At 57.3% G+C, this 27,249-nt stretch overlaps 1 protein-coding gene across 2 annotated transcripts in view; it reads left to right on the top strand.

Moving 5' to 3' along the window:
• The window catches only part of MPPED1 (metallophosphoesterase domain containing 1), a 73,877-nt gene extending 46,911 nt beyond the window's left edge, over nt 1-26,966 (top strand). For both annotated transcript variants that reach the window (XM_004771173.3, XM_045083741.1), the window contains exons 4-7: nt 2,748-2,973; nt 20,621-20,736; nt 22,574-22,687; nt 24,718-26,966. In XM_004771173.3, coding sequence (XP_004771230.2) covers nt 2,748-2,973; nt 20,621-20,736; nt 22,574-22,687; nt 24,718-24,836 — 575 coding nt within the window. In that variant the 3' untranslated portion in view covers nt 24,837-26,966. The remainder of the gene's footprint in view (nt 1-2,747; nt 2,974-20,620; nt 20,737-22,573; nt 22,688-24,717) is intronic.
• Nucleotides 26,967-27,249: the final 283 nt, after the last annotated feature.

Genomic DNA, 27,249 nt, shown 5'->3' with positions numbered 1-27,249 from the left:
CAGCTTCGGGCTCACTCCCCAGTCCCCGGTAGTCGGGAGCTGCAGAAATAAATGGAACCGTACAGTTGGAGTCATTTGTTAATCAGCTTAAGTAACACCCCCAGTCAGAGACAGGACGTAAATACATTAGTGTGGCTCCCCCCGCCGGGGCGGGCTCAGACTGGGACGGATGGGTGACGTGAAGTCGAAACGCAGAGTCAGAGCCGGAAGGCGGTGAGCAGAGGCCACCCCTCGTCCCCCGATTGCAGTGTGGGAAGGGGCTCAGCGAGCGCTCCCAGCTGACTCCGTGGCTTGGAGGCCTTGAAGGAGTCAGAGTCGCTGACCCAGAGATGCGGGATCAGCTGGACCAATGTCCCGCGGCTCCGCCCCTGCTCACCTGCTGTGGGACCTGGGCAGGTTCCTGGCCTGAGAGCCTCATGTCTCCAGCTACAGAGCGCATCTCGGAGAGTTCCATGGGGACTGGAGGGGTCGGCCTTTATCCAGGGTGCCTGGCCCCACGATGGGGTCCAGGAGATGGCAGTCTTCTCTGGGGTGTCCTCCACGACCCTTCCCCAGATGCTCAGGCCCCTGCAAAACTCCCCCCTCCCCTCCGGCAGCTGGAGCAGGGCCGCTGAGGCCTTCTCTCTCCATGTGACCCTGTGATGCTGTCGGTGGCTTCATTTGCCAGATTTCTCCTGGGACCTGCCAGGGATGGGGCGAGTAAAGCAAACATGTCTCGTCCTGTACCTGCAGCTCTCTGGCTCAGTTTGGAGAACAGGCAGGTGCTCAGCACCTCTGGGCCGGGCCCAGCAGGGTGGGCACGTTAGGGAGACAGAGAGCCTGGAGAGCCCAGACTGGCAGCACTGAGGGGCGGGGGCCTGCAGGGAGTGGGCGGTTCCTCGAAATGAATGACTGTGGGTTGGGTGTGGGTCCTAGGGACAGGTGGGGCGTGGGGCAAACAGATATCAGCTTCCTGTCTGAGGGAGGCACAGATACTCAGCCCTTGTCTGGGCCAGAGGCATGAAATTTTAAAATTGATTCATCAATTTTTAGAAAACAAAGAATGGCATTTTGGGGTTACATTGGCAACCAGATTCGAATAGAAAAGTTATGCCAAACAAAATGGGCCTGTGGGTAGGTCTGGTCTGCAAGCGGTGGCCCAGAGAAGCTGACACTGTGGATACCAAGGGCTGTGCGTTTCTGTTCAGTGTCTTGCAAAACCCCAGAGCGGTTTGCCTGCTTTATAGTGGGGAAACTGAGGCAACCAGCTGGTGAGTGGCCGAGCTGGGCCTGGGGCCCTGGCCATAGAGCTAGTCATTGTCTCAGGGCTTCTAGAATTGATAAATGCCAAGGAGGAGAAAACCCTCTTTTCTCAAACCTATGAAGGATTCTGGGGTGCCTGGAGAGGCACCGTGGGCAAGATTATGGTTTTCTGCCAGTTTTGCAGAAAACTTCTGTCTTGCTCCCTTCCCCACTCCGGGGCTGGGCTAAGACTCAGATGGCCCTCGGGCAGCGGTTTGCCAAGGCCGCAGAGCTCAAGACCAGACAGGATGTGTAGGTCCTGGTTTCAGGGGTGGGGCCAGGGCGGGAAGAGAGAAGGTTCCAACTACATCTGGACTCTATTGTTCCTTTGTAATTTGAATACAATAGTTGTAGTTCTGGTGCCCAAAACATTGTTGTGTTATTGTTTATCATTCTCACGACTTACTGTTTGCCCGAAAGGCTCGCCCTGCCTCTTCCCGGAGCTCACACAGGGCTGGGAAAAGCACACTTCTTCCTGGAGCACCTGTTGGGAGCCAAGTCTGACTGCATGTCTGTCCCATCTGATCTGATATTGGGAGCATCAGGACTCAGTAAGGCACATGGTCCTTAGACGTTGGGGCATTTCTGGAATTGGGTTCTCGACAGAACATTCACGGGGCAGAAGATCCAGAGTTTCATGTCACAGGCCAGGGCGGGAAGGCCCAGCTGTTCCTGGACTGTGTTCCCCTGGGAAGCCAGTCACAAGGCAGGGTCTCTGTGAAGTTCGAGGAGCCTGAGAGGTCCGTAGCCCCCAGGAAGGGGCATTCCCCGGGCACACCCACCTTGATCAGAGGGGAAACTGAGGCTCAGAAAGGTTGAGTGACTTGCTTATTTGAGGGGTGACGGTGTGGGAGAATGGCCCGGGCTCTGCACTGAGCCAGGCTGGAAGGACCTGCTGCTGATTCAGCCTGTGGTCTGCGTAGACAGCTTTGTTCGGGTTGCACTTGGCTTGGACAGTCAGGTTGGGCCTTTCCCCAAGTGGGGGGTCTCCAGAGGTTTCACACAGGCTCTGCGAGGAACTTGTGCTTCTTGCTGGAGCGTGGAGGCTCCTGAGTCAGGCCCCCGTGCGTGGTCCATGGCCTGGGACAGTGAGGCTGGGGACCAGGCCTGGAGGCCTGGGGCAGGGTCTCCTCTCAGGGGAAAAGTGGCCTAGACAAAGGAGCCATTGGAGGCAGTCAAGTCCTGAAGGTGAGGCCAGGGGCCCGGAGGCAGCGGTGCAGCTTCCTCGTGCTGGCCTGGGTCTGGTGGCCTGTCACTTAGCTGCCACCAGAACAGGAAGGCTTCAGGGAGGAGGAAGGGCCCGGTGGCCGCCACCTCTGATCCGAGGGCACTGATGGGGTAGCGGGCAGCCGGTGCTGCTCCCCCAGGGGAGTCCGGGGGCTCTCGCCCGCCACCCTCCCCTGGCTGGGGGGTGGCTCTCAGCCAGCCCACAGCAGGGCGCTGCGTGTCTCTGTCCACCCCTGCAGGCAGCCTGCCCTACGAGTACAAGATCGTGATTGCCGGCAACCACGAGCTGACGTTCGACCAGGAATTCATGGCTGACCTCATCAAGCAGGACTTTTACTACTTCCCGTCCGTGTCGAAGCTGAAGCCGGAGAACTACGAGAACGTGCAGTCCCTGCTGACCAACTGTGTCTACCTGCAGGACTCGGAGGTCACCGTGCGGGGCTTCCGCATCTACGGCTCGCCGTGGTGAGTGCGCCCTGAGCGCCTTCCTGACCTCGGCTGGGGGGCCGGGGGGAGCAGGGACTGAAGGCGCAGAGGGAAGTGGGACTGGGAGAAGCACCGGGGAATTCCAGACCCCAGCCTCCTCATACCCCAGTGTGGCCCGCGGCCAGTCATGGCTGCTCTCTGAGCCTTGGTTTCCGCATAAATAGCTGGTAAGTCGTCATATCACCTGTGTCCTCTGTGCTGTCTGTCTCACACACAGATGGCTGCTGTTCTCTGTGAGGAGGCACAGAGAGTGTGGATCTTGCCAAATGTCACACAGCCAGGAAGGGGCAAAACTGGGATTAAACCCAGGCACTCTGGTTCCAGAACGCCTTCTTTCAACTAATTCTGTATGCTAGGACTCTCCCTGTTGCCATGTCTCCTGGCATACACCAAACGAGCCTGGGTGACGGGTGACGAGTGATCAGCCAGGCTGAGGAACAGCTGTGGGGATTTTCATAGAAGGCCAAAACCTGGTTTTCTGTGTCAGGGATGAGAGTTGCTTCACTCACGAGTACACATCAGGCTCTTACTCTCTGTTGGGCACACACAATCATCAGGCCTCATCCCTGGCTCAGTGGGGATCATGGTGAGAAGGAGTCATGACTCTTCTGTGTGATGGTCCATGTGTCCTTCAGAGCCCTGGTGATGATGATGGCAATAGTGATGGGGTGATGGTTGTGATGGCCATTGTAGTGGTGATGATAGTGATGGTGATGGTGGTGATGATAATTATGGTGATGATGATGGTGGTGATGATGATGATGGTGATGATGATGGTGGTGATGGTGATGGTGATGATGATGGTGGTAATGATGATTGTGGGGATGGTGATGGTGGTGATGATGGTGAAGGTGATGATGGTGATGGTGATGATGTTGATGGTGGTGATGATGATGGTGGTGATGTTGGTGATAATTAATTAAGATGATGGTGATGGCTATGCTCACTTCAGCAGCACATATACTAAGAAGATGGTGATGACGGTGATAGTGATGGGGTTATGGTCATTGTAGTGGTGATGATGGTGATGATGATGGTGGTGGCCATTGTAGTAGTGATGGTGGTAGTGATAATGGTGAGGATGGTGGAAGTGATAACATGATGATGGTGGCGATAGTGATGGGGTGATGGTTGTGATGGCCATTGTAGTGGTGATGATGGTGATGGTGATGGTGGTGATGATGATTGTGGTGATGATGATGGTGGTGATGATGGTGGTGATGGTGATGGTGATGGTGATGGTGGTGATGGTGGTGATGAGGGTGAAGGTGATGATGGTGATGATGATAGTGGTGGTGATGGTGGTGATGGTGGTGATGGTTATGGTGGTTATGATGGTGAAGGTGATGGTGATGGTGATGATGGTGAAGGTGATTATGGTGATGATGATGGTGGTGGTGATGGTGGTGATGGTGGTTATGGTGGTGATGATGATGGTGGTGATATTGGTGATAATTAATTAAGATGATGGTGATGACTGTGCTCACTTCAGCAGCACATATACTAAGAAGATGGTGACGACGGTGATGGTGATGATGGTGACCTTGATGGTAGTGGTTGTGATGGTGATGGTGGTAGGCAGCAAATCATTCCTGAGCAAATTCAGTAAGACAGTCCCTGGGCTAAAGTCTCTGTATGCATTGTTTCTAATTCTTACTCAGCCCTGAGCAGACCGATTTGGTGTCCTCGTTCTGTAGATGGACAGACCAAGTGGCCCTTAGGGGGCTTAGAGCTGGCAGTAGCCACAGAGTGCTAAGTGCTGGCAGGGTGAGGAGGGGACCAAGGAGGCTCCTTGGAGGAGGTGAAGTGACCTGAGCAGTGAGGGAGGAGGAGAGCATTGCAGCTACGGAGCGGTCACAGCCTGACGCTGCACCACCAGAAGTACACGCAGGGAGGCTGAGGGTTGATTTGGGGGCACAGGGGGACTGTCTGGGTGCAGGCACTTCGGGTAGAGCCGTTACCAGCACAGTGCTGTCTGGTGGATGCCATGTGGTGACACCTGGTGCCCAGAGGCTGCTGGCGGGTTTAGGACCTGGTTCCACCTCGCCAAGGCTGCCCTCGTGTGGGCTGTCCCACGGCTCCCGAGCCACGGGAGGAGCCTGCTGCCATCTCTTTGCTCCTCATCGTGTCTGGGGTCTTGATGATCTCTCCGGGGTCCTGATGATCAAGGACCATGGGGCACTCAAGGACATGCTGAGCTCGGTGCCAAGGATGGGAGCAGAGAGGAGGCGGTGGAAGCGGCCCGGCGGGCTGCTGCGGCCCAGACGTGGAGAAGGGGTCTGGCTGAACGTGCAGAAGGACTGGAGTGTGAGGAACAAGAGGGAAGTCAGGGGAAGAGGCCTTCAGGTACCAGACCAGGCAGCCTGGCCGGCATCTCCTTGCCCCGTGTTTTGAACACCCCCTTGGCCCTGCACGTCCACATACATACACAACACTTCAAAAAAATATTCTATTCTGTAAGAGTTAACAGCGTGCTTTGGGAACCAAACAGTATCGGCTCAAATCTTGGCCTCACCTTTTATGGGCTGTGTGACCCTGGGCAAGTCACTTAACCTCTCTGTGTCCCAATTTCCTTCCCTGCAAAATGAGAGTGAGTGTGCACGTCCCGCAACAGTGGTCGTGAAGGCGGCAGGAGGGGTTAGCTGGGCCTGGTGCCTGCACCCACAAACTCTCCGTGAACGGAGCCCCGCTGCTGTTACATGCTGCAGGGACCAGCCTTCCAACTCGGTCTTGGCCAGAACCCAGAATGTGGCCTGAAGGACAAGCAAGGGATGGGGACTGGCAGATGTCACTCAGTGTCCATCTCCTTCCCCCACAGCAGCTCTGCGCACCCCTGTGGCTAGGGGCTGAACAAGCCCTTTGACAGCCTGCTCTCAGGCTCATGGGTGAGTCGAGGGCCAGGGAGTTGGACCAGCCCCGTGGCCCCCTCTGCCAGCTAGATGCCAAGGTCAGGTGCTCTGAGGCCTGAGTGAAGTCCAGCTGCTCTGTGCTCAGGCTGCCAGTGGTTCCTGCCTTCAGCTTTTGTGGTTCCCAGCCTGGACAGTTCTAGACCCTTTAGTTCCAGACTTTCCTGGGGACTTCCTATTTTCTTCTTGTCCCCTTTCTTGTCATCCTGGCTGGGGGCGCACCTACTGCCTGATGCCATGTGAAGCTCAGTACTGAGTATAGGAGTGGCGGGGGCTCAGGCCAGAGAAGGGACCCCAGGAGGCCCTGGTGAGGTCCAGGAGGGCTCCCTGTAGGAAGGGGGATTTGAACTGTGGTTTCTGCAAGTGGAGGAGGCAGGAGAGGAGCCATATTTCTGAGCCCTACTCCGTGCTCTTCTGGTTGCTGTTATGCAGCCATCGGTGCTGAGGGCTAAAGGCTACCTTGTCTGTGCTGCACACGCAGGCTGTGGGCCGGAGTGTCAGCAGCTGCCCTGGATTCGCTTGGGCCCCATCTGGGGCTGGGAGCGGTGGGGAGAGTCACAGCAATAGCCTTGGGCCGGCGTTTGGTTAGTAAGGGAAGGGCTGTTCAAATTGGGATGCTATGAATATTTAGCTGCGTGACTTTGGGCAGGTGCCTTAGTCTCTCTGGTCCCTCTGTAGAGTGAGGAAATGATACTACCATGTTATAGTTGTGAAGTCCGTTTGGGCCCATCCAGATGAAGGCCTGGCCCAGAGCAAGGCCCTGGAGGTTGGTTGCTCCCGCGTAGAGGTCGGGATGAGGTTAGCTCTACTCCAGCTGATACCTCGACAGCCCCTGAGGCAGGGCCAGGACTCTCCCATTTCAAAGAAGAGCAAGTAGAGGTGCAGGTGGAATGTGGCTTTAGACTGGTTGTCTAGACTCCTCGTCTGGACTCTTCCTGGTCCAGCATAGAGACCATTCAGCATCCTTGTACAAAACCTACTTCACACCAGGCCTGGAACAGCGGGTTGTGTTCCTTGGTTCTCCAAAAAGCCTTCTGGTGTGCCGAGACCTTACAGGCCCCATGAGCATATTGAGGATCTCATGGTCAGCTGCTAATTGCTTCATTCGTTTGTCAAGGCTTTATTGAATGCCACACACTGATCGAGGCCCTGGGGACAGGCTGAGAACCAGACAGGTGCAGCTCTGGCCTTCATGGGCTTTATGTCTTCGTGGGAGACACATCAGCCACCAAATCCTTGATTCCATAGGGGCCAGGAGACGAGGGGTGGGAGCTGGGGTCAGAGAAGTCTTCCCCTGGGAGAGGGGCCGGACGCAAGCTGCTGTGCAGGGCTGGGGGCCGGGGGCTGGGGAAGCGTGTGCTAGGCATAGGGAACAGCTCAGGCAAAGGCCAGGAGGCTGGCAGGGCTGTGGGCATTCCGGAGGCTGATGCTCAGTGCTCAGGGCATCACAGCTCCCTCTGCCTGTCACCCTGTGTCATCAACCTGCTGGGACCCTGCACAGCACAGCTGAGGTCCAAAAGGGACACAGGGCTCACACGTGCAGGCTGTCAGCCGAGCACGCGTTCCTTGCGTCCAGACACACCAGGGACGCCCCCAGGCTCTGCCTCTCACTCCAGTCTGACCTGGTGAGTCCTGTGTCTCCAAGCCTCGGTGTCCCAAATGCATAAAGGGACACGCCCCTGCCAGGCTCCTCTGTGCTGTTCCCAGGTGATGCTGGCCCTCGGGATGGTGTTCATGGCCACAGCACCTCCTGGTCCCACTGCTGATTCTGCCTGGTGCGAGGGTTGCGCACCCCCCAGCTGTCTGCCGAGGCTCAGCAGCCCCGCGCCGCCCGCCCGGACATATGGCGGCTCATTAGCAGGGTAGCCCGGCCAAGCTGGTGGTAATTATTATGAAGTTCAGATGCTTGGGTTTCCCTTTCTTTCCCCTGCTCTCCACACACACACTCTCACGGGGAGTACGGAGCTGCTCTCTCCAGCTTTAGAAGTGGAATCATACCCGTGGGGGGATTGGGGGTTGAACAGAGCACTGGTCATGAGGGCCCGGATTGCAATGGAGTCTGGAGCCTGTGGGCAGGGCTGACCCAGGTTGAGGGGCAGACCTGTTCGGTGTGACGGTAGCAGGCAGAGCAGGAGCAGCACAGAAGACAGTGACAGAAGGCAGGCTCTCATCAGTGCGGGAAGACCGTCCCACAGGCAGGAGCCCAGAAGAGCAGTGATATGACCTCACTGAGTGCTGAGCTGCCTGGCACAAGGGGTATGCAAGCACAGACCCACTGTGTTTGGGCTTGGCAGCTTCCCAGCCCCTCCCCGCTGACAGGGCCCCAGTTCCTCTGCTTGCATGGAAGGTCCCCCTGCAGAGGGAGGGTCCTGCATGCTCTCGGGGGCTAGACGGGCAGGGTGAGTCATCTCGGTGCTGTCCTTGGAGCAGCGGCATCATGACCTGGCTGGCCTTGACGTGGAAGACTGTCCAGAACAAGCGAGGAAGGGGAAACAAAGCAAACCCGTGGGCAGCACGATTGGCCCTTCTAAGTGGTGTCACCGGGGGATGCTCTGCGTGGGAGAGAATCCTTCCACATTTCCCTTGGGCCCCACATTCTGAAGGCCACAAGGCCACCGTGTGCCCAGGCCCCTGTGGGACTCTGGAGATCCAGACGTGCATCAGGCCTGGCCCCGCCATGTGCGGGCTCGGGATGAGGGTGGTGGTGTCTGGGCGGGGGGGGTGGGAGGCGGTGTTCCGTAACGGCCAACATCCTGTGCCGACCAAGCCATGGCCCAGGCAGTCCCCGGACCCATGCTTGCCTACATGTCCCCTTCGGTCCTTGCTCCAGCAGGACCCACAAGACACGGTCACACACACACCCAACTAGGCCTGGAGGCGCAGGTCACGGACCATGCGTTCTTTAGGGGAACCGCTAAACCGTCTATCAGAGCGGTGACGCGGATTCCTGTCCCCAGTGGGCCGTCCCTCGCTGAGCAACCTGGCCGGCACTTGGTACGGTAGGACTTTTAAACCACATCCGTTCTGCTGTGCTGGCCTCCCGACGTGGTTCCGTTTGCATCCCCTGATGGCCAGGGACGCTGAGCATCTTTTGTCGGCCACGCGGGTGTCTTCTTTTGTGAACTGCTCATGTCTTTTGCCCATTGTTTTTTTAAAAATGGGTGTCTGTCTTTTCTTACTGGTTCGTAGGGATTCTTCATGTATTGCGAATAGGAACTCTGTCGTAATATGACAAGTGGCTTTTTGTCCTCTGGGACTCTTTCCCCCAGGTGTGCCTTCAGATGGCCAGAAGTTCTTAACTTGGGAGTAGTCAGACATATTTGTGTTTTTCTTTGTGGTGGGTGCTCTTGGGGTTCTATCTAAGAAATCTCCCCTCCCCTGGAGCCGTGAAGATACTTACGTGTTGTCTTCTGGAAGTTCGCCCTTCGCCCTTTTGTGCCGGGGTGTTGGATCTAGCGGGGGTGAGTGTGTTGACGGTGAGCAGGAGGGATCCCATCTCCGGTGTCTCCGCACAGATGCCCGCGTGGCCCGGCCCCGAGGGGAGACAGTCTGTCCCTCCCGGCACGCCCCACACTAGCCATTTCCACCTTTGTGCCTGGGCTCGGTGCCTGGGCCTCTCCTCCTTCGGTCCCTTAGCTCCGGGAACACGTTGTCTTCATGACTCTGGCAATAGCTTTCCGTCGTGCCTCTTTTCCGACTAGAATGTTGGAGGCTCCACCAGAACAGGGATCCAACTCTGTGTTCTGTGGTCTTTACTCCAGCGGCCGGGACCGTGCCTGGCTCATCAGAACAGGGCTGGATGGACGGGTGACGGACGCCAGGCCGGGGGAACTCAGTTAACATTCGGGCCTGGCCCGGCGTGGTGGCGTGGTGGCATGGTGGCGTGGTGGCGTGGTGCTCCCGTGTCTTTCTGGGACCTCCAGGCCTTCCCCCAGTTTTCTCATCTGCAAGGTCCTTCCTTCTCTTCCTTGATGCCGGTCCCTCCAGAGCAGAACCTGACCACGCCACCTCCCTGCTTGCTCTGCTGCCTCTCACCCCCCGGCTGAGGGCCTGCCCCCCACCCCTGCCCCATCTCCGGGCCCAGTCCCCTCCCCCACGCCCGCAGAGGCTCCGTCGCTGCGGGCCTCCGGTCCCAGGTCTCTTGGGGAACCGTGTGTTTGTGACGCCGTGCCCAGGGCACTGTGACTTGCCAGTCACAGGAAAGCCACGTCTGGTCCTCTCCGGAGCAGACTCGGCACCGAGCCTTGGGTAGAGGCGCTTAGAGGAAGGGGTGGGAACCGACCACGGAGAAAGAGGAAGAGCTGAGCTGTCACAGAATCTGAAGTGTTGGAAGAGAACTCTGTATACATACCGTATTCATTTATGGGTTTTGGATACATTTTTTGTTCTCATTTAACTGAAAACGGCCTTGATTTAAAAAAAAAAAACAAAAAACCACGCGTGCGGGAGGGAGTGAAATTGGCATGCCGCTCGTCCATCTGGTCTAATTACTTCTGGTATTTTGAAAGAAGGAATATAAACCTGCTGAGACATTAAACTTCGAGAAGAGGCTGCCGGCCGTTGCCGGGCGTCTGGGCGCCGATCCTGGGGCTCAGCTTGGAGGCCTGGTGCTGCCTGTGGGCAGCGGGGTGTGGGGGACCCTGCCCCTCTCGCAGGGAGCCCCCGGCCTTGAGGACCAGCTCTCTTTAAATGCCAGGACTGGACAAGGCCACGCTGACACTCCTGCTGGCCGGCAGGATCCAGCCGGCTGATCCCAGGTTGGAATCTTGGCTTTCTGTGAAATGACAGCTAGGATAGGCCCCTGCTGTAGGGTCACTCTTAGGGTCCCAGGGGGTCGTGTGCATAAATTGCTTGGCAGACAGTAGATGCTCAGCACACGGTGGTCCCACTCACCGTCTAACCCTCTCTAGGTCTCTGCCTGGATTTCCCAGAGCGGGGCCGGGCGGAGGGGGTGAGATCAGGGTGTTCTGCACAGCTGGGGCCGCCCACCAAGGCACCCCTGGGTGGGGTGGGGTCAGGCACCGAGCCACCTGGGAGTTCTAAGCCTGGGACCTGCGGGATCCAGGCTCTGCCTACTGATGGGACAGTTGCCATAGTAACGGTTCCCACTGCTGTCCCCAAGGCCCTGTGCTTCCGCCACTTGTAGTTAGACCTTTGTCCCCACTGGACAGCTGAGGGGCCCAAGATCCAAGACCTGAAAGGACTTGCTTAGGGTCCCCCAGTGCTTAGGGCCGGGTTGGGCCTGGGTGGCAGGACGGAGGCCCCAGACCTGGGTACAGACAGAGGCTAAAAGATTTATTTTTTAAACCTTGCCCAATAGGTCTTCTGGAGAAAACCAAATAGAGGCTAACAGAGTGAAACCCTGGCTTCTTTCTTGTCTCCTCAGAGGCTCTCGTAGGATGTGGCTGAGGGTCTGGGATTTGGGCCAGAACCGAGGCCTGTGCCAGCCCAGCACCTGCTGTACCGGCTGTGGTCAGAGGCTGTTGGGGCCACAGGGACACTGGCCCTGCCCGTTACGGCTGCCTGGCTTCTGGGCCAACCCCTCACGAGGAATCCTGGCTTGGCACAGCTCCAGCTGCTCCCCCAGAATCTTTTGCTCTGTCTCTTAAGAAAAGTTTTTTATTCTTTTGAAAAACACGTATTTCTCAGTCTCTCTCTAACACTTGTCCAAGGTGTCCAGGGCGCTGGACGTTTGTACCACACGCTCGTGTTCCGTGTAGCTCTGCCGGGGCCGTCCTGGGCAGCCTGGTTTGGGGGAGACCCTCAGACAGGATCGTGCCTGCCTTGGCCTGTGGGTGCCCGCAACTGCGGATGGCTTACTTTCATTTCTTGGGCTTTGTGGGCTCACCCGGAGGCTGGAGATCAGGGGCAGGTGCCTGCCTCCCTGTGGTCCGTGGGCAGCCTTTTCTGGTCCATTCCCTCCCTGTCCCGGGACACCCTCTGGGGGCCCAGCTTTGTAGAGGGGGGATCACCGGCCCCACTCCTTCCCCTTAGCACTCTGAGGCTCCCTGCTGGTTACTTCAGGGCCACGGAGACCCACTTGCCCTAGGTCACAGGCAGCCAGGCCTGTGCCTCTCGCGCTGTGTCTGTTACCGTTGGTTCCTCTTGCGTTTCTGGGTGGTTTTAGCATGAGGCCATGGCCTTCCTCTGTTCGTTCTGGCCGGAGGGGCAGGCTTTCCCTCCTATAGCTGCAATTCGGAGACCCCTGGGTCCGCCCTGTGCCGGGCGCTGCTGCAAAATCGTCCCGTTTAACCTGGCGAGCAACGGGACAAGACAGGATTGTTTTCATCCCACTTCGTGGACGGGAATGGTGAGGCTTGGGTCGAGGAACTGGCTAGAGATCTCGGCCCCAGCACAGCATCACGGGGCCCAGGCCCAGTGGGTGGACTTGGTCAGCTTCGGGCCAGCTGGTGGTGGCCTTGGGAACTGCTGCTTCCCGATAGCCCCTGGCCCCGTCCCGTGGGTAGCCCCTGTGGGCTGCAGAGCCCAGACGGGGCTCCCTGGATCCCTGGCCCCGGTAGTGCTGTGTTTTTCCTGAGCTCTGAGTCCCACTTCTGGGAAATCAGACTCAGATTCTCCCCTCCCAGGGCCGAGCAAGGGAGAGATGGGGGGGCACGGAGAGCTGGTGGTGGGGCACCAGGGACCTTGGTGGTATTTTGCGCCCCCCCCCCCCGCCATCTGGAGCCCAGATCGGGTCAGGAATGCCTGGGTTCAGTTGGAGCCGCGGAGCCGGCCTGCCCGTGGGCCTGGCCGCATACCCTACCTGAGCCGCCCGCCCGCTTGGGCCGGGACAATGACCGGAGGGCAGGAGCCAGCCCACACAGCCCAGCCTGTCCCTGAGGGACCCGGCGTGGCCACGGCCAAGGGTCCCGCTGCTGCTCACGCCCTCTCTCCTTCCTCCCTGGATTCTGACCGTTGTCAGCCCTGCGCACCATGCACAGCCGGTGGATTCTGATGTTGGAAGAAAATTCCTCACCGTTCCTGGCCCTCCGCCGTGCTGCCTCTGTACACGCGCACACACACACACACACACACACACACCACACGCCCCCCCCACATGCACCCATCCATAATGCCCACATGTGCACACACACATGCAGCTGCACACACACACCACACACTCACCCCTGCACACACACAACTACACACGCGCACCCCCCACCTCCCCATGCACACACCGTACACACACGTGCATACCTCCCCACGTCATACACACACACACAATGTACACACAGGCCCCACTCACTCACACACTCACACACACCCCCCCCCATCCATTCCTCTCTCTCTCACACAAACTCTGCTCTGCCCCTTCCCGGTCCTTATCCGCCTCCATTTCACCTTGTTGTTATCTCCTTTACAGAGGGCCCCTGCGCACAGATGCGCGCTAGTCTCCACGAGATTAATGTTTGAAACGAATTGTCTGCCTTCTCCCTGCTGCACAGTCCCCGCGAAACAAAAGATGAATGGTTCCGCACTTCGCAGGGTGGGGGACATTAATTAGGAATGACAAAGGACCCCATTCTTCGGTTCCACTTATCTTGCTGCTGACTTGCCGGAACTGCTGTATGCTGGGGGGGCGGGGGGCAAGGTGTGTGATTGGCAGTCCTTGGGGACCGGTCTCCAGCCCGCACGGCCCTGCCCCCTCACTAGCCCCCGCGGGCCCCTGGCCGGTGGCGGCGGCCCCCTCAGCCTCCCCCTCGGGACACCAGGAGTGCGGCAGACCTCTCTCCCTCAGAGCCAGGTGATGGCGGTGGCTGCTCAGACTGTGGAATGTCCCCAGGTGTCCGGGAACCACCTGTGGGGGTGAACTCGCTTGGGCCACATGGGTGTGTCACTGACTCAGTTTCCCGGCTGCAGAATGGGAGCGCAGCCTCCCTGGGGTACCGAGAGTGTTCTGGGAGGCTCTTGGGGCCACTGACGTGTGGTACCCCCATCTGAGATGCTCTCGGTGTAGCCATCTCTGAGAGAAGCTTCTCGGTGGGAGTAGGGTCAGCGCCCCGCTCACACCGCAGCTTTCACCCCCGTAGAACGAGGAACGGAAGTAGGAACACCTGGCCCACGAGGTCCGCTGTAAGAGGCTGTCTCCTTCTACCAGGCAGGGCCGCCTCCCTCAACCCCCAGCCCTAGGGAGCGGGCTGCCTGGGGAGGCAGGGAAGGTCCCCAGAAGGAGGTGAGCAAAGATGCAGCAGAGGAGGAGAGCACACTGAGCCTGGCTTCACCTCTGAGGTCTCATCTGCGAAATGGGCACACGAGCCCGCCCAGCAGGTCATGGGAGGCTGGGAGAGGCCGGGATGCTCGCTGGGTGGTTTGTTCTCATGCTTGTGCTTCTTACAGGTCTCAGGGCCTCGGGACTCCGGGGGCTCTGGGGTGGGGGGCTCCGGTCGGGAGTGCGCACAGAGGAGAGGGTGAATTCTTAGTCCTTTTCCACCTGCCTGCCCGCCGGTGCAGCTCCTGACCATTGCCTCCATCATGCGTGCGTTCATTTGCGCTGGGAACCAGCCGTCCCTGAGTCTGCTTGGCTCAGCTGCCTGTTGGGCAAGAGGGATTTAGGGACAATTTGAACCTGTCTTGAGAGAGCCGCCGTCAGGGGACTCGAGGCAGGGAGGGGTCGCCTGGGCCTGGGGGATAGAGGCGATTAGGGAAGCTTCCTGGAAGAGGTGGTCTTTGAGCTAAGCCTTAACAAATAATGGGTCATGGACTCTGAGGAGAGGCTAAGAAGGGCTTTCAGGTGGCTGGAAAAGCGGGAGCCCGAGGGCACCTGGGGGGCTCAGTGGGTGAAGCCGCTGCCTTCGGCTCAGGTCATGATCCCAGGGTCCTGGGATCGAGTCCCGCATCGGGCTCTCTGCTCAGCAGGGAGCCTGCTTCCTCCTCTCTCTCTGCCTGTCTGCCTACATGTGATCTCTGTCTGTCAAATAAATAAATAAAATCTTAAAAAAAAAAAAAAAGCAGGAGCAAGAACCCAGAGATGGGGAGAGGCGGGCGGTGTTCAGCAAACAGAAAGGATTGTTGTGGCCAGCATGTGGTGAGTTCAGGGGGAAATCTGAGCAGGACGGTCCAAGAGGGGGACTGGGGCAGAGCCCATGGGCCCTGTGTGCCGCACTCTGAGGTCTGAGCTTGTCTTCTAGGCACAGGGAGCCATGGAAGGCTTTGGAGTAGGGGAGTCACCTGGGGGAACACTTTAGAGTTGGGGCACCAGGAGCCAGGTCACAGGTGCTGCCTCCCTGTCCAGCCAGGCTCAGTGGGGGCCCAGCGAGGCCAGGGACTGGGCTGGAACTGGAGAGGGTACATTCAGGAGCTGCTCAGAGGGACAGCAGGCTGTTGCCATTGAACAGAGGGATCCCGTGGCTTGGTCACCCCTGTAGGGTCCTCTCTGGGTCAGCCACCTCTTGGGCATAGGACGCAGGAGCCAGGAACCCTGGTGCATGTCCCTTTTGCCCCCTCCGAGCCCTCGGGCACATCACCTGGCCTCTCTGTGCCTTCATTTCCTTGTCTTTAAAGTGGGAGCTTCCCGGGACTTTGTTAAGGGTTAACTGGGCAGAGATGTGGAAGTCCGTGGGGCTTGCGGAGGAGATGGGAGGTGGGAGGCGGGATTCCTGGTCCTATTTGCATAAATCTGGCCTGGAGGCAGAGAGCACAGGCTCGGCCTCTGCTGTCTGGGGTTTGAGCCCCCCACCCCCCACCCCCGTCTCACTTGGTCAGCAGGTAACCCCATGCAAGTCTCTGTACCTGCCCACACCTCAGTCTCCGCATCTGTAAAGTGGAGCATTGATGGCAGCTGCCACCCCCCCATGTGGGTGTGAGGACTGGGGGCTCATGGAGAGGTTCTGGATTTGTGCCTTTGTGGGTGCCCCCCACCTTGGCCTCCGGGCAAGGGAATTCTGGATGCTCGCCCTCGGGCATCGCGCCCTGGCCTGGGTGCACCAGCAGGCCCAGCCCCACCCCAGGGCACCCCAGGCCTCCTCTGCCTGCACACCCCAGCATCCCCTGGAAATGAGGTGCCCATAGCCCAGGCTAACCGGGTGACCCCTGGGTGCCCCCCCTCCAGGGGCCGTGCGCCTCATGGCGGAGCAGAGCGCACTGGGCTTCGGCGTTCTCTGTAGACTAGCGAAATCCCCCTCCCGTCTGCTGTCGGGGGACCTGGGATTCACGCTTCAGGGGGAAATCGTTTAATGATTGGCCACGAGGAGGTCATTTATATTGGCTAAGCGGGCTTAATTAGCCTGGATTCGAAGGTTACCATCAGCGTACAAAAAAGCTGTTAAGGGGTTAACCTCTGAGAGATTACATTGTATTCAGCGCTCTGTTAAAGTTTGAATTAATTTTTCCCATGGGTTTGTTCACATTCTAATTTTCAACTAAATGAGACATCTGTTTCAGAAAAGGAAAATTTGCTCTGGTTGTCATGGCAACTATCATTCTGTAAGAAAATTATTCCAATGGTTACTTTAGAACAGAAAGACAGAAATTCAGGACATAAAGCTGCCTCCCATGGCTCAGTCGGAATTCTGATTCATCCGACCTCCTTGGAGTCTGTGATGTGTCCTGGACCGTACGCAGACATCGGGCTCCTGGCCCTCAGCGTGGCATGGCTTGGTCCAATGCCAGGTCTCGTTGGAGATGAGGGTGGGGCTTTTGCAGGGCCCCGGGCGTCCTGTCTTGGGCATTCACAGTCTCAGACCACAGCTGCCCCCAGGTGGATGGGCCACTAGCGGGTGGGCTGGACCCTGGCTGCTTGGACCGCAGGTTCTGTGAGCCCTTGCCTGCCCTGGCCTCTGTCTTGAAACCAGGGCAACCTTGGACTTCAGCTCTGGTCCCAAAGGGCCTCCTGATGGACCAAATGTAGAATGCTGGGAGCATCTGGGGCCGATTACACCTTGAAGAAGGCCTGGCCCCACCCTTCTGTCTCCACTTCCCATGGCAGGAACCTGAGTGGACCCACAGGAGGGGCTGGAGGGGTTTCCAGGTCCTGTGGGCTGGTTAAAGACCTCTGAGGTGAGGTCACCATGAAGAGTCTGTGTCCCTTGCTGTGCTGGAGAAACCCCCAGCCTGACGAGGGTATTCCCCAACCCACAGGCCATCCTGGAAAATATCTCCTTTGGATGTTTGCATGAGTACAAACATCATTGACTCTTCCTGCTCCCCCTAAAATTTCAATACAAGCTAGAACCTCCCCTTTGCCCATTGACGGAGCTCCTGGGTGTTTAGAAGGAGTTTTCATAGTGGAAGAATAATTTAACCTCTTAAGCCTCCTCCCACTCTCCTTTTCCCCCTCCCCTCTGGGTCAGGGTCATAGCACCTAGCAAGAGGGTCAGAAGCACCTCATGGGGTAGGGTCTGGGGCACAGGCATCATGATCGTGCTGGGACAGGTGAAGTCACCAGCCCAGGGGTAGAAACAGGTGCCTGATGCCAACCTGGGTGCCTTGAACAAGCTCTCAGGGCCTCCCCAGGGACAGGGTGAAGTCCACGTTCCCAGGATCGGAGGCGGTGTATTTCCAAGAGCTAGGCAGGTGTATCTACGGGGAAACGCCAGGCCGAGAGGAAGGAAGAGAGGGAGCCGGGGCAGGCGGAGGCTTGCGTGGGTCCCTCTGCTCCTGGGGGTCTCTGAGGTCTCTGGTATGTTTCTAGGCCCCTCTATCAAGAAGCTACCCCTTGCTGTGCCTCACAGGAACGAACAGACGCCTTCTCTCCATGCAGAGGAGGCCTCATCCCGTCTTGTAAATATTTGATTAGATTTTTGAAGAATGAATTCTGTATTTGGAAGGCAGTGCCAGAAACATGTTGCTTCTTTCCCGGGAGGCTAATGGGGCTTGGGCTCCTGGGAGGGCCGCTAGGCTTGGCTTTCTGAGCGGCTCCCAGGCTGCTGCAGCCTTCCCTGCAGTGACTCTGGCCTGGCTCAGCCAGAGAGCGGCTGTGAGCACGCCCAGAGTCGGGGCTGCAGACATGCAGAGCTGGGAGCTCAGCGTGTTAGGGCAGGAGCAGCCCCGGCTGCCCGCTGGAGCACGACTCTTTCTGACCAGGAACCACGGCAGGAAAAACACTTTCCACTGTGACTCAGTACATCCCGCCATGGGTGTCTATTTAAATATAAATATATTTAACTGAAGTATCCTTTCCCTGCTAGGAGGTACTCTTTTTTTTTTTTTTTTTGGATGCTTTATTTTATTATTAATAAAATGTTATTGTGACCCATCAAAATGCAGTTTGAAAAGCTCTACCCTAGGTCAAATGTTTTTCATGAAGGCTCCATGGGTGAGTTTCAGGAGGGGCCCACAGTGATGATGGTGTTAGTGATGGTGATGATGGTGGTGCTGATGGTGCTGATGGTGTTGGTGATCGTGGTGATGATGGTGGTGGTGGTGATGGTGGTGATAATGGTGATGGTGATGATGGTAATTCTGACGATGATGGTGATGGTGGTGTTGGTGATCGTGGTGATGATGGTGGTGGTGGTGATGGTAATTCTGATGATGATGGTGATGATGGTGATGGTGATTGTGGTGATGATGGTGGTGGTGGTGATGGTGGTGGTGGTGATGATGATGGTGATAGTGGTGATGATGAAGATGAGGATGATGATGATGGTGTTGGAAATGATGAAGGCAGCTGCAATGCACTGAATCAGGCACTGTTTTAAGCACTTTACGTGGATTAATGGATTTAATCCTTCCAAACAACTCTATTTTACAGATGGGGAAATTGAGGCACATAGAGAAATTGAGTCACTTGCCAAAAGTCACACAGGTAGAAAGAGGTGGACCTATTCTCACCTAGGTCTCTCTGACCCCAAAATTGCCTTGAAGTTGGGTTTAAAATTGTGTATATGTGTGTGTGAGGTGCATTTTCTGTTATGCAAGGGCCGGCCTCTGTGGGTGTGTCAGTGATAGGAGGTGTCTTCTGAGGGGACTGTCCCCAGACCAACTCACCCAGATGCTGTTCCCCACCCCTGAACACCTGGTCTCCTCCCTTGGCAGGTACTTCCTACAGTTGGGGATCCCTTGGGCAGCCCAAACCCAGGGACGCTTCTCACCATCTGTTTCTCCTGCCAGAGGCTCAGAGTGCAGATCCCACACCCCCCTTCACAGGTGGTTCTCCTGGGGCTCACTCGTGTCTAGGGACGAGGGAGTCTTCTCGGCTCCTCCCACAAGAACAAGGCAGGAACCACAGTCCTCTTCTTCAAGGCCAAAACTTAGGCCTCGGAGGTGGTGGCCTGGTGTGCTCTGCCCACTTTTAGTAAGTTCCTCTGGGCAGGAGCTGGGGACTGTCTTTTGGATCTGGGCATCATCCTCGGTTTCAGAGTTCAGGCTGTGATCCTCAGGCAGCAGAAGTCCTGTTTGACATCTGTTAACAGATGGATTCATTCATTCATTTATTCCCCGCCTCCAGGCTGGTCTGGACGCACAAGGTGAGAGGAAGCTTGGGTCAGACAGGGCTTTGAAGGATAAACGTGGCGTGAGGTTGGGGTGGGCAGGAGGAGAACAGGTGATTGCGGTGGTGATGATGATGGTAGTGATAATGGCGATGATCATGATGTGGTGATGGTGATGGTGGTGATGATGATGGTGACTTTGTAAATCCTAACAGGCTGTGTTGATGTGGGGCCTTATAATGACTTAGGCCCAAGAGAGCTTCATAGTAGGGATGTTTTGTTAGAAATCAAAGCCCAGGGTGCCTGGGTGGTTCAGTGGGTTAAGCCGCTGCCTTTGTCTCAGGTCATGGTCTCAGGGTCCTGGGATCAAGTCCCGCATCGGGCTCTCTGCACAACAGGGAGCCTGCTTCCCCCCCCTCTCTCTGCCTGCCTCTCTGCCTACTTGTGATTTCTCTCTGTCAAATAAATAAATAAAATCTTAAAAAAAAAAAAAAAGAAATGAGAGCCCAATCAAATGGCTTTATGTTGCCCATATAACTGAGAAGTGCAGAAGTATGGTGGGTGACTGGTACAGTTTTGATCCAGCGGCTCCCTTGGGCCATGTGGTTCAGCCATTGCCCTTTGGGACAGCTTACTAGCCGCTAACAGCTACCAAGGCAAGAAGCTCACTGGTTGATCTGCAGGGGTGAAAACATCCTCTCTCTCGTCATTGAAAGAAGAAATATCTGGGATCCCCACCAATGGGAAGGATCTAGGCTTCATGTTCACCACTGAGCCAATCCAAGGGACTCATTGGCATCGTTCAGTCTAGGTCTGAGTTGAGATTCCATCCATTGGTCTGGGTCCCTCTGGTCCTGCCCTTAGAGCTGGGGATGGACTCAGCCCGGCTGGGAGCTTCAAGGGAAAGCAGGAATCAGCTTCCTCCCCTTGGAAGCCATTCTTTCTGGACTGGGTCTCCACCTGCCCCAACTTGGGCAGGAAGGCAGAGAGTGTTTTCCTGGGAGGGGTCGGGTTCTTCTCTGAATTTCCTTAGAAGAGCTCGGAGAACGAGAGGTCTTTGGCTGATGCTGATTCTTTTTAAATGTTCCTTTTAAAAGTTTACAGAAATAATATTTATTCATCCTAGAGAAACAGAACCTGTGTTGAAGGAAAGGGGAAAGAGAAGAGGAGGCCAGAGACATCCCACGGCCTGCGAGTGGGTCAGGGTTCTGGCTGAGTCCAGGCCATCCCCACCTTTATGTTGAGTTTCTAGGGATCGAGCCTGCCCCGGAGACCACTGGGCGCCGCAGTGGCTTCCCCTACCTGTGACGGTCCCGCGCTCTCTCTGAACTGCCCGCTCTTCTTCCATAGGCAGCCGTGGTTTTATGGCTGGGGCTTTAACCTCCCACGAGGCCAAGCACTGCTAGAGAAATGGAACCTCATTCCTGAAGGCGTAGACATCCTGATAACCCATGGACCGCCACTAGGTAAGAGTCAGCTGCCCCCTGCCTTGGCTGGCCGGGCCCCCAGCGGGCCTGCTGGTGCTGGGGGCGGCCTCCGGGGGTGTGGGTGTTGAGAGGCAGCGTCTGGCCCCACCTGAGCACGGAGATCAGCCTTGACGAGCTCTGTTCTGAGTCTGACTTGTTGTGGCACTGGGGACAGTTCTCCCCACGTGCCTCATTTCCCCTACTGTGTGCTGGGGGTTCAGCGTGTTACCTCGTGGACTCCTCGCAGCCCCCAGGGAGGTCAGCATCAGCTGCCTCGTTTACACATGTGGGCTACTGGAGCTCAGGGACGTGGAGAGGCAGGGCTGGGCCCTTGACCTGCATCCTGGGGACCGAATACCTTCAAGGTCACTCTCTCGGCTTCGTCCTGTATGCCCTCACCTGTCAGACCCCTGGGGAACCGCACCCGCACCCATCAACAGTCCCCAGGGCCTGCGGGTTCCATCCTCAACGGGTCTCGTCCCAGGCTCCCCTGCCCCCCGCCCCGGTCCCAGCTGATGTCACCGCTCACTTGGTTTGTTTCTGGGCCCCCCTGGCTGTCCCTTCGGGGGCTTTCTCAGGTCTCCCCTCCCCCTCTCCTCACCCACACTTCCTGCCCATCTGCACATCCCTCCGATTCCACCTCCAAACTGGATCCCAGCTCCTTCCTCTCCTCTGCACTGCGGCTGTCCCCAGCTGGGTTCCAGCCAGTGTCTTCTGTCCCTTTGATGATTGCCAGGGTCTCCTCGCTGTTCCCCCGTCCCGGAGTCTTGCCCCTTCCACTCCACTCTCCCCAGGTCAGGGGAGGGCGCTCTCTGAATTGGCAGCGATGCCGTGCCGTCCCTCTACAACACTCCATAGCTCCCCTAGGCCTTAGAGTGCCGTCCAGACTTCCAGCAGCCCCGCCCCTCCCAGCGTCGTCCTGCTGCTGCTGCCTCCACAGAACTTGCCATCACTCCCGCAGCATTTGGGGTCCAGGGTGGGCAATCCTGGGTAAGGGGTAAACCTGGGCAGTGCTTGGCTCCAGGGTTTATAGGCCGCGGGATAGAGGGGCGTGGAATGGCCAAGCCCGGTGGGACCTCTCTCTCCCTCTCTCCCTCCCTCTCTCATCACTAAGGCAGTGGCAGGGGCAGCCCGCCCCGTTCGGGGACTCAGAGGCTCCCCCTTGCCCTTCCCAGCATGCGGGAACCTGTCTCCGCCACCCACACCAAGATGACTCTTCGTTTGCGCAGCCGTGTGCGAATAATGGGCCGCCGCCGTCCGGGGCGGCTCCGGGAGGCCGGCAGTGTGAGCAGACCCTGACCCAGCCGGGAGCCAGGCTGCGGCGAGTGGAGTTCATTTTCATGATTTGGGGGTGTCTGTTTAGAAAGTTTCCGACGTGGAAATCCCGCTCCTGGTTCTGCTCCGCTGCCAGCCCCTAGGGTGCCCTTGCGCCTCTCATGTCCCTTTCAGGCCTCCGTGTGCCTGTCTCTGCAATGGGGGATGACACCTCGGAGACCGCTTCAAGCACAGGTCTGGGCGGGCTCACTTGGCCCCCAGTGCCCGGCCCACTCTGGACCCTTGTAAGCCAGGCTCTCCGGGTGGCCCTGCAGAGGGGGAAGGGCGGGGCTGCCAGGCCTTGGGCAGCACGTGGCAGAGCCCTCGGCTTTCCCTCCCTGAAGGCAGGGGGCCAGGCGGCTTCAGGAGAGCCTGCTGGGGCCTCTGGGGTCAGGGTCCACCCGGGGCTGTGAGGCTTGGACCCCGTGTCTCTGAGACTCAAAAGCTGCCGTGTGGGGCCTGCAGGACTGGGGGCCCAGCCGTCTGACTGCTGTCACTGCCCCGCTGTCATCTCCTCACACAGGCTTCCTGGACTGGGTCCCCAAGAAGATGCAGCGGGTGGGCTGCGTGGAGCTGCTCAACACGGTGCAGAGGCGCGTCCAGCCGCGGCTGCATGTCTTTGGCCACATCCACGAAGGTCGGCGCGGGGGTGGGGAGGGGCTCCTCATGGGCCCTGTGGAGGGGACCCCGCACCTCCCTCCCACCCGGTCACCTCCTCCCGGCTCTCAGCCCCTTCCTGACGTATGCTCTTGTACGTGCTTTGTCTGCACTTGGCCATCAGTGGGCTACCGCTGAAATGGTTAACAGTGGGAAGACAGTTGCGAAGTCTGGCAAGACTCAGGGCTAAGTTTCACTCCCTGGGAGTGAGGCGACTCTGCCTGGCTGTTGCGTCTAGCCTGGGAGGCTTTTGGAATGTGAGCAGGAGGCTTCCCGGAGGAGGGGACATTGGATGGAACATGGAGGATGTGTTAGGTTTGGTAGGCTCACTGTGAGCTCCGTAAGACTAGCAGTTACCTACATCTCCACAGCCTGGCGTACAGTTGGTGCTTAATAAATGTGGAGGGCCCCTTGCTTGCCTGAGATGTTCTGGAGGCACCTCACCTCCACCCCCACCACATGCACATACAGACCTGGTATTCTGGCTCTGTTGGGGGGGGTGGGGACACTTGCTTTTCCCACACAGTTGGAATGGTGGGGGGCGTTCAGTTCCTCTTGGGGGGCAGTGGGCAAGGCGGGTGTGATGGTGCTGGGTGAGGTCAGCCCACACCCCCACGCCCTGCACGTAGGGCTTTCCTTGTTAGCCTGGAGCCCGACTCCTCAGCTTGGCAGAGCCCCTCTTTTACTCGTTTCAGGCCTTCATCCCACCTGCCCGAGGCCACGCTGCCCCATCCCACCCTACCAGAAAGCGCGTGGCCTCCCATGGGCCATGGGGACGGATGTGGTTTCCCCCAGAGTTGTCTGCCAGCCTCCTGCACCTATGTCCGTGTTAGGCCAGGGTCCCCGGGCCTCACATATGCTTGTTCTGCATCCGGTCATTTTCTAGCTCAGAAGCAAACAAGCCTCAGCCCTTTCCCTGAGGGCTGCTGCATGGTGTTGTTGGAGGACAGAAGTGATCAGACCTCCCCTGGCCCTGAGGAGATCACAGAGGGAACCAGATAGGCAAAGGCAGAATCTGAGAGGTCATGAGATGGACAGCCCACGTGCTGTGGGATAGCAATATTGCCATCATTTTTTGCAGCCCAGACGTGCCATCAGATCCCAGGTGATGCGTGACCCAAACCATACTCCCGCATGATTGTATAGGCCAAATGGGGCTCCCGAGAGTGGGTAACCCACAAGAGGAGGGGAAATGGCCTTTCTGGCTTGGAGGTGATCTGAGCTGAAGGATGAGGATTCGAACAAGTAGACACGGTGGGAAAAGGGTGTGATGACAGCAGAGGCTAAGAGAAGAAAGTACATGATGATGGTGATGATGGTGGTGATGGTGGTGGTGATGGTGACGATGGTGATGGTGAGGATGGTGGTGATGGTGGTGCTGGTGATGGTAATGGTGGTAATGGTAGGAGGTGAAGGTGGCAATGGTGATGTTGGTGGTGGTGATAGTGATGATGGTGATGATGGCAATGATGGTGATTATGGTGATGGTAGTGATCATAATGGTGGTAGTGGTGCAGATGATGATGGTGATTGTGGTGATGATGGTGGTGATGGTGATGATGATGGTGGTGGCGATAGTAATGGTGGTAATGGAGATGAGGGTGGCTATGGTGATGATGGTGATGGTGGTGATGGTGATGATCATGATGGTGGTGATGATGGTGGTAATGGTGGTGGTGATGGTGGTAGTGGTGATGGTGACAGTGGTGATGACGTCAATGGTGATATCTCACTGTGTGCTCGCCATGTGCTTTCCAGGCACTGGGCTGAACGAACACTGTATGTGGATTATTATCGCATTTGCCCCTCGTAGCAGTTGGGGAAGGAGCATCTGTCATCACCTCTATCTGTAGATGAAGAGGCTGAGTTGAGGGTTTCGGTAGCTTGTCCTGGCCTGTTGAGCCCGCTGCAGCGGAGTGCTCTCTGACTACGACGCCCCCTAGGCCGCCTCACTACCCTAGGTCCTGGCCTTACTCCCTCAGCCCTGACGGCTGTGTGCTTACTTCCCAGGGTACGGTGTCATGGCAGATGGGACGACCACCTACGTGAACGCGTCTGTGTGCACCGTGAACTACCAGCCTGTGAATCCGCCCATAGTCATTGACCTCCCCACACCCCGGAACTCCTGACTGCCCCTGCTGTCTCAGCCCCTCCTGCTCACATCAGCTACACATGCCTGGCCGAGAGCACAGACCCCCAACCACCCTTCCTTCCATGCAGACCAGCTGCCTGGCCGTGGGGAGCAGCCCAGCCGATGGGTCGAGGCCTTGGAATGAAGAAAACCTCCCCTGACTCTTCAGCCTCCGTCACCTGGAGTCAGGACCCTGTGGGTCCCTGGCAGGGGTTCTGTGCTCATTACTGTTTTCTGCGTGTACATTTCTGCGTGTACCTTGTCCAAGGACCTAACAAGCTTGCGGTCCTGTCCTGCTTGGGAATTGACGGACTCTTCATCCTTCTCAGTTGGACCCACTCGTGGGCTTGGGAAGCCGCTGCTCCTGGACACACTTTGGAAGTTCTCGCACAAAATCTCCCTCTAACCGAGGGTCTGTGTGGCAGCAAGCCCTGGGATTGGGGGTGTGTGGGAGGTTTTGGAGACTGGGTGCAAGTGGCACCCATTCCCGCCCCCCGCCCCCCACCGGGCTTGGGGAGGAGATGGGCCTGCTTCACAGCTGAGGCCCTTGAGGGAGCGATCAGGGACATCTCAGGAATTCGGGCCACAAGGCCAACAAGCCGTCTGCCTCACCTCGTGACCCCGCTTTCTTCCTGTGGGCATCTTTGCCATCTTGAACAGTGGCCTGAGCACCTCAGGTTCCTGCGTGGAGCCTGGACCCGGGAGAGTGGTTCTCTAGAAGGAGCCATGTGGGTGCCCAGGACCAGATGGAAGGTTCCCGAGTCACAGACTCGCGGGTCTGAGCAGCTCTGCAGAACTTGGCAGGCTGGAGGGGCTGCAGACCAAGGCCACCCTGCCACGTGGTTGTGCCCATGTGGACGTGCGCGTGCGTGCGTCCCCTTACTGTCCTCCAGTGGGGTTCCATTCCTCAGTGCGGTTTCTCGTTCTGTCTGTTGGACCCACAGCTGAAGGGGCTGAGTGGTTCCTGGTCCTTGCCAGTGTGTCCTGTTAACGGGAGGGTGGCCCAGTAGCAGAGCAGGCCCTGGCGCTGGCAGCTTCATGGAGAGCGCCTTTCCTTTTTTTCCTTTAAATTAGTCCTGGGTTTGGGGAGGTGGGGGGTTGGGCTGAATCTGTGAGGGCAAGGGAACCAACAGGGTCTCATCGGAGTGAGGCCAGAGAGGCGGGATCACCCCGTGCAGGGTCCGATTCTATCTTTATTGAAATTTTTGATATTTTGTTCATCATGGATATTTTTCTGAATCGAATTTGATTTTGAAAGACATGGGGTTAAAGAGCATCCTTTCTCTGTCTTGCCCAGCTGTTTGGTAGCTCCTTCAGTCGGGCACCTGAGAGGAGGGCCTTATCACCTCACCCTCAGCCCAGCCCCGGGGCCAGCCCTTACCACGGCCCGTTGCAGATACAATCTTGATTCATGCCAGGCGGTCCTGCAAGGTCAGCTCTGTTGGCTTGATTTTAGAGATGAGGAGATTGAGATCAGAGAGGAGACGTCACTTGCCTGAGGGTGCACAGCTCAAAAGGGGCAGAAGCCGGACTTGAGCCTTAGTTTCTGGCTCCAGGGCCCCTGGTTTGCCGGGACTCAAAGCTTTGCCCCTCCGAGGCAACACATGGTCCCAAGTCTCTCTCTCCCTCTCTTTTTTTAAGGGTCCTGTTCAGAGCCTCTCTGGTCCGTGTCTCAGAGAGAGCCCCTGGAGCGCTGAGGGATCCTGTTCTCTGAGCCCAGCACCCTGGCATCCCAGGAGGCCATGATTCCTTTCCTGCTCCCACAGGCATCCCCATGGGGCAAGGCTCACTGTCCACAAGGGGAGTCTGCCAGCAGCAGTGCGCTCTGGGGTGTGGGGTGTGGGACGTTGGGGACTCTGTTTGACCGAGTGGTTCCTGGGTGAGGATGTTTACAAAGTCTCTGGGGAAGCCCAGATGCACGGCGTATGGGCACATGTCGGGTGGAGAAGACACAGGCCCTTTTAGTCACCTCTACCGAATTTCTATGCGGACCAAGAACTATAAACTTAAATAAATTTTTTTCCTAAGGTATCTTCAGAATATGGTGTATTTTTATGTGGAAAAGAAAAGTTATGAAGGCAGCTGTTACTTTGAAAGAAAATTCATTAAAAGTCCTTGAGGTATGAAAGATGATGGCGTGCTCCTCAATCATTTTGGCATAACTTGATTGTGGCTGTAATTTTTTTTTTGTCAAGCATGTCAGACAATAAAGTCTTTGTAAAAAGAAAGAGATGTCCACGTGACGCCTCTTCCTGTGTGTGTCTCTGGGTGGCCTGTGAGGCACGTGGTGGGAGGAATGGCATCCTCCCGGTCCGGTCCAGTCCGGAGTCCTGGACAGAGTTCAGAGGCCAAAGACCGTCCATGTGGTGGCAACTTGCATCATTTTGCTTGATCCAGCTTTCCCCCAGGGT

The sequence above is a fragment of the Mustela putorius genome, unplaced genomic scaffold (genome assembly GCF_011764305.1).
Source record: "Mustela putorius furo isolate JIRA1106 unplaced genomic scaffold, ASM1176430v1.1 tig00000738_pilon_pilon_pilon, whole genome shotgun sequence".
Lineage (NCBI taxonomy): Eukaryota > Metazoa > Chordata > Mammalia > Carnivora > Mustelidae > Mustela > Mustela putorius.
Note: the sequence above shows the minus strand (reverse complement) of the source record. Positions and strands in the feature narration are given on the sequence as shown.